This window comes from Sciurus carolinensis, chromosome 11, assembly GCF_902686445.1.
Source record: "Sciurus carolinensis chromosome 11, mSciCar1.2, whole genome shotgun sequence".
NCBI classification, from domain to species: Eukaryota; Metazoa; Chordata; class Mammalia; order Rodentia; family Sciuridae; genus Sciurus; species Sciurus carolinensis.
Window position 1 is genome coordinate 73,619,734 of NC_062223.1, and position 7,226 is coordinate 73,626,959.

General features: G+C 36.0%; 1 protein-coding gene across 1 annotated transcript; it reads right to left on the minus strand.

Annotated features, from left to right (window-relative positions):
- Window positions 1–775: 775 nt before the first annotated feature.
- LOC124959583 (olfactory receptor 51A7-like) lies at window positions 776–1,716 on the minus strand. Its single transcript, XM_047517988.1, is given in 2 exon segments — window positions 776–1,125; window positions 1,128–1,716. Coding segments are annotated over 2 exon segments (939 nt in total).
- Window positions 1,717–7,226: the final 5,510 nt, after the last annotated feature.

Consider the following 7,226-nt stretch of genomic DNA (forward strand, 5'->3'; position numbering starts at 1 on the left):
AGGTACAATGTTGGAGATGCCTAAGGGCTTCCAATCACTCAGCCTTAGGCATCAATTCTTTATCTTTACCATTAATGCGGCCAAATGCCAAGGCCCTCCTATAAATTCCTCTCCCTAAACCAACTTCATTCAAAACTGACTTTTAGCAAATTATATAGGTTTTCTATTGTTCCCTTTCACAATACCCTAGGAAAGTATTCTTTAAACATTAAATGTATGCCAGTCCCCTGGGATCTTGCTAAAATGCAGATTGACTCATGGACTTGCAGCAGCACATGAGATTCTGCAATTTTAACAACTTTCTAGGTGATAATATCACAGCTAATTACTGAACCACAAACTCAGACTCATCTAGACACACTGTAAAGAATTTAATGTAAATCACAATGAAAATTCAATTAAGAAGGGGCAAATACGGAGATACTAATATTTCCAGTATCTTACAGGATTCTTCCAATGATAGATCAGGGCTATAATTTGTGACTCCTCTTTAGAAAATTCCCAATATTCTTACTCTATATTATTATGCCCAAAGATAGATATCATCAATCATCTAAATAACTCCAAAAGATTCATATAGTTCCAAATGGAATATATTCTTTTTTTCCAAAGGAAAAAAAAACTCTGTTATATTAGATGCATAATGGGCTTGATTGGTTAGTTGATTAATTTAATAACTAAGAAATAAATAGAACAATTTCCCTTCTGGATGGAACAGTGTCCTGCTCCTAGAATAGTTTATTGTAGAGAAAAGGAAACTTCCACCTTTGTCCCATCACTTAGATTTCAGACTCAATTTTTCTAAGACCTTTATCCTAATCTGTCTAGTTTTTACACAATACACAATAGGATTCATCAAGGGTGGAACCAACAAGAAAGCATCTGCTATCAAAATCATAGCTAAAGGGGACTTATGCTTAGCAAAGCAATGCATGGTAGCCAAGGTGATGATTGGCACATAAAAGATTAGCACAACACAAATGTGAGACACACAGGTGTTAAGAGCTTTGAACTGCTCCCCATGGGAGGCAATGCCCAACACAGTCTTTAGGATGAACACATAAGAGAAAGCAATGAATACACTGTCTGACATCATGCAGAGTGCAACAAACAACCCGTAGTAAAATTAACCCTATTGTCAGAGCAGGCCAGCTTCATGACATCCAGGTGGAGGCAGTAGGAGTGTGATAACAGGCGTTTATTACAGTATCTGAGTTTCTTTAACGTAAAAGGAAGGGGAAGCACTAGGATAATGCTTTTAACAGTAAATACTAGTCCAATTTGTACAACTCTGGAGTTGGTGAGGATGGAGCTATATCTCAGGGGGTGACGGATGGCTACAAAGCGATCAAAGGACATGATCAGGAGCACTGAAGACTCCATGTCTATGAATCCGTGGATGAAGAGTTCCTGGGCAATGCATGCATTAGCAGAAATCCCCATGGTATTAAACAAGAAGATACTCAGCATAGTGGGAATGGAGGAGCAAGACAGGCCCAGGTCAGACAGGGCCAACATGGAGAGGAAATAGTACATGGGCTCATGCAGGGAAGGCTCTGTTCTGATGACCCAGAGGATGGTGCAGTTGCCCACAATGGCCATGAGGTACATGAGGCAAATAGGGATGGAGATCCAACCGTGCATATGCTCAAGCCCTGGGATCCCAATCAGCAGGAATGTGGAGACTTCAACCTCTGAGGTATTGGGGAGAAACATCACGAACAGGTCTTATTTAGCTGCTCCTGGGTCTAAACAAACAATAGACAGACATTTTCTCTTAGTTATATTCACTGAGCAAAACTCAATTTAATTGTGATTTAAATTATAAATATATCTTACTGGCAAGAGATAATGTAGTACAACTTTTTCTATATAAAGACAAATATGGAATAGATTTCAACCAGGTCTTCATGGTATTTATTTGAGACTTTTGTTCTATTCATCAAAACTATATTTCTTCTTAGATATGTTTTGAACAATTCTACAGTTAGGAAGATTCCTGTTTTGAAACCACAACTTTTGAGATTTATACACTAAGTAAACTAAATGGGATATTCTGTGATATTCTCCTCCTGTGGAGGAGCTCCGATATCATGACTGAGGAGTGGTCATGAACTCATGCAAAAAACAGGGAGATAGAAGTAGTGGTTAAAGGAGGTCAAAATCCTAAATTATAGTTCATGGTATAGGTTTGTGCAAATATAAAGTGAGCATTGCATTTGATCTATCAAAATGTATAAATACTGTCATGTACTACTAAATAAAATGAATAAAATTAAGAAATTGAAAATTTAAAAAAAATGAGCATTGCAGAGGTTTGTAGACAACAATGCAGAGTTAAACTCAGCCTGGGGCCTGATGTGCAAACTGTGAACTTTTTAATACTTTTAAAGAGTGGCATTTGTAAAAAAAAAAAAAAAAAAAAAAAAAAAAATTGACAAGGAAACAAAAAAGCAAGAAGTGAAGGACCCATGCATGCACACAGGTACATAGAGACATCAAACCACCATCTTGCGAATGAATATGGTGGGAACGGAGAATGGGTCAACAGAAATTTCAAATTTAAGGGCAATATTTCATTTCTTTCATCCAAAAGATAATAAGACCACATGAAGTAAAAACACAGATGTTTAAGATTTTCCATCAGAATCATGAAAATACAGGTATTACTTTCTAAACCTTCTGTGTTCTTGAAACCTTCACCTCTTATCAATTGTCTTTGTGAGTACGGCTCCCATAAAGATAGAAGGTACTTGTATAAGGACATCATTCAGCCTTGACCCCCATCATTAGTCCAGTGGGCTCATAAATAGAATCATAATGACAGAAATAAAAATAAAAATGAGTCAAAAACATGAATTCTCTTTTACTTAGGTTTGTCATTGTTAAAGATTTGAAAAACAGTGTTATCCTTATTCCTAGAATGTCAGCATTTTTGTCAATTTGCATCACTATGATCCAAAGACCGAACAACTCAAGAGAAGGAAAGCTTTATTTTGGCTAATCATTCCAGAGGCTCAGACCATAGTTGGTCAACTCCATTGCTCTAGGCCCAAGATGAGGCAGCACATCATGGTGGAAGAACATGGTAGAGGAAAGCAGCTCAGAGCACAACATCCATGAAGCAGACAGAGTTCCACTCACCAAGGACAAAATATAAACCCTAGAGGCACACCAACAGTGACCTACCTCCTCCAGCCACACCCTACCTGCCTACAGTTACCAACCGGCTAATCCATCAGTAGATTAATCCACTGATTAGGTTACAGCTCTCATGATGTTTCACCTCTGCACATTCTTGAATTGTCTCACACATACAGTTTTAGGGGACATCTCATATCCAAACCACAAGAGTTAGCAAAAGAAAAAAATACATTTCCATCTTTCACAACATTTTCTAGCACAGAAGAGAAGGAAAATTTTCACTATCTCTCTCCAGCTGCCAGTAGTCATTTGGCAATATCTGGAAACCATTTTAGTTCTCATAACTGGGAGAAGGTATTACTGGCAACTAGAAAACAGAGATCAGGGATGGACATTGCCAAAATCCTAAATGCACAAAACCCCTCACAACAAGGAATTATCCACCCCAAAATAGCTAGAGCACCAAGGCCAAGAAACCCTATTCCAGAGTATAAAAGATAGGAAGTTATTCATCTAATTACTTATGAAGACACAAACATACAAACAACATATTAGCAAGTCAGAGGCAAACTTCCAATGCCTATTGCATTTTATACTCTAGATTTTGTCCTATGAATGAAAAATAACTCATATCAAGAAATCTATTAATAACATGATTATACTAATTTTCTGTAGAGACAAGGAAAACCTGTAAAATCCAAAGGTAATTCAAGATACAATTATTAATATTTAAGAATAAAATAAGTGTTCTCTAATAAAGGCTACCTTCCAGAAATTCAGATAAAACTTGTTTACTAGTGATCTATTAAAAACATTTTCATTAAAATCATTAATAAGATGCTGCATCTACTATCACAACTACTATTAATAGTACTAGCAAATGACAAAGACAAGCAAAGAATCTGTGTTACTTTTGAACAGAAACAAAATAATCTCAGGGTTTAGAAGGTTCATTCCTTTCCTGATGATAGAAATATTTCATAGTAGACAGATAGGAGTTCTCCCATTCAGAAACACATAAATTCAAAGCATATCATTCAATAGCACCTAAGAAATTTAATAAATAATGACAGATGGATCCTGAAATGTATTCCACCTACACTATAAGTATGCAAATGTATTCAGCATGATACAGTATATAACAAAAAGGCAGAGCTTGCTCTTGTAATCCAGTGATGCAGGAGACTGAAGAAAGAGCATTCTCTTTCCTCAGTTGCCAGCCTGGGCAACTTATTGAGACCTTGTCTCAAAGTACAAAATAAAAAGGGGTTGTAGCTCAGCTGTAAAACTCCTTGCATTCGATCCCTAGTACCATAAAAAATAAAAAGAAAAGAAAAAATTGAAAAGACAGAATTTTCATATCATAATTTATAAAGCTATTGTAATTAACAAAGTATAATGCTGACAAAGATATAAAATAGATGTTTCAAGAAATTAATAGTATTTCCAAAACACTGTGAATGAGGATTAAAAAATGTGATTGCAATCTTACCTTATATCACTGGAGAAAAGAACAGGATGTTACAAATGAGGTTGGACAATTGACTGAAACTTTTTTGGGGTGCTGGGGATTGAACTCATGGCCTCACACTTGACCACTGAACTATACCCCAACCCGCAAACACTTCGTAAAACCATTTAAAAATTCCCATTTTACATATCCTTGCATTGGATTTAAAAGTTCAGGGCAAAAACAGCTTTACAATAATACTAGACTAAATGAAGGAAATATATTTATGACTTTCTTAGTATTACCTTTAAGTCATTGTAAAATATCTACACTTAAAAAAAAACACTGATTGCAAGACACATATTTAAAGAAAGTTAGAAGGAAGAAGATAAGAAAATGACTCCAGGAACTCATCATCCTTGCCATTTTGATGGTGAAGCAAGCATCAAAATACCTGAGCAAGGTCTTGGCTACTTGCTTCAAAACATATTGATTGATTCAATGAAGATCACACATCTTGTTGACTTTTCTTACTTTTCTTAAAACTTAATATAATTGGTAGAGCAGATGAGTACTTGTGAATCACGCATGCACACTAAAATCACTTGGGAAGGTTTTAAAATATGAAGCCTAGATCTGAGCTCACTTCACACGAACCTAAACATTTGAAAATGGTGACCAGGCATCTGCATTAAACTAAGTTGTGTGTCTGTTGTTCTTTTGACATTCTGTGGTTTACTTTATGGTGAGGGAGTTAGGCACAGCAAGCAACACACTAAATACAGTTTCTGTCTCCAGGAGTTTTGATCGTGGAGGAAGTGGTGGACACTGGGACTGATTATTCTGACAAAATAACAAAGACGAAGACAGAAGTCTTTGCTTCTTCACTGACTGGAAGCAGAAGCTTGGCAACTCATGTCCCTGATCTACCTGTTTTCAGTTGTTTCCATGATGGTCAAAAAAAGTCAAGATTTATTTGAAGTAACTTTTTAAACATGAATGGTCATAATCAAGGAAGGCAGAGGGGAACTCAAGAGTGTGAGGATCCTGTGAAAAGGTAGAACAGAAGCCAGATAAAAGGACTCAAACAACCCATTTCCTCGTAAATGAGGATACAGAAAGCACCCTAACTTAAAAGCGGAGTGAAATGGACATAAAATATGTAATAAATGTCACATTTTAGGGCCATGAAGAATCACGATAAGTCTACCCCATTCCCTTGACATATGAGGCTTTGAGTTTTCTCCTGGAAAATAATATGTGTCTGCCAGTTTCTTGCTTGATCTCATTTAATCCAACAACCTTCAGCTTGAACCTGTTACTCTGAGCCCTTTTCCCCAGTATTTCTACCTTTCACTCTGATTCACAGTCCTTTGCCTGTAAGCACCTGCCTGCCCCTTTGCGTCATTGTTTCTCTGCTCTATCCCTCCCTGTAACTTTGCATTCCACCGTCTGTCTCATGGGTTTCTTCCTTCTGGTCCTAGTATCTTACCTGACTCTCAACAGAAGGACAGGTGCCTCTTCAACTTCCTGCCTAGGTATCTTATAGGTGACTCCTGGACCTGGCCCTCTTTAAAGGAGCCCAGCGTGTAACTCTCCCCTGCTGCCAAGATCCCCTGGGGACTTCACAATAGGTATGACAGCTAGAATTTCCCAGGAAGCTCCTCACACTAGGCTGAAGCAAGTTAAAATTACATATTTATATCTCTTATTTAATTATATTATTATCTTTATAACATTTTAAATTTTTTTTCTTTATTACCATGTATCAATTGTACATACTAATAGGATTTAACATACTATATAGAGAGAGTATGCATTGATCAAATCAAGGTAATAAGCATTTCCCACTCCTTATCATTTTTTGTGTTTGGAGATTTCATACTCCTCTCTTACAGATCTTCATAAAATATATAAAAATACATACATATATATGTATGTATACATATGTGAACTACAGTTATCTGATTGTGCTGTGGAACATCAGAACTTAATCCTTCTAATTGTGTTCATTACCTGCTATCCAACACCCCCCACCATTTATCTACCCACACCTCCACAATTCCCAACCTCTAGTAATTACATTCAATTGACATATTTTGGTTTTCACTTATGAAACAGAACAGGAAGTATTTTCCTTTTGGAGTCTGGTTTATTTCACTTAAGATGTCCTTGCTTTCCCCAAGTCCATGAAAATATTCTCATATTATTTTTCTTTTAGATGTTTTATAATTTTAGCTTTCAAATTCAGGTTTATGTTACAGCTGGAATAAAAAAATTTATAGTGAAATAGAGATGGAGGTTCATCTTGCTTTCATCATATAGATACTCAGTTTTGTTTTAACATTATAATAACATTTTTTCTGCCATTGATTTGTATGGAAACTTCTATTTATATTTAATTATATGTTCAGAGTTATTTATGGTTTCTTCATCATTTTGCCATTAAGGAGTTGATTTACTTCTAAATAAACATAAGCCCACCTCCAGGGTATGTGGGACTTTTGACATTAATGTCATTTAGAGTCCCTATCTAGATGAACAATTAGAGTAAAATTATGTAAAATTCCAATAAACCACAAAAGGTAAAAGTTTTTATAGATAAAGATTTAGGATAATGGGTAAAATATAT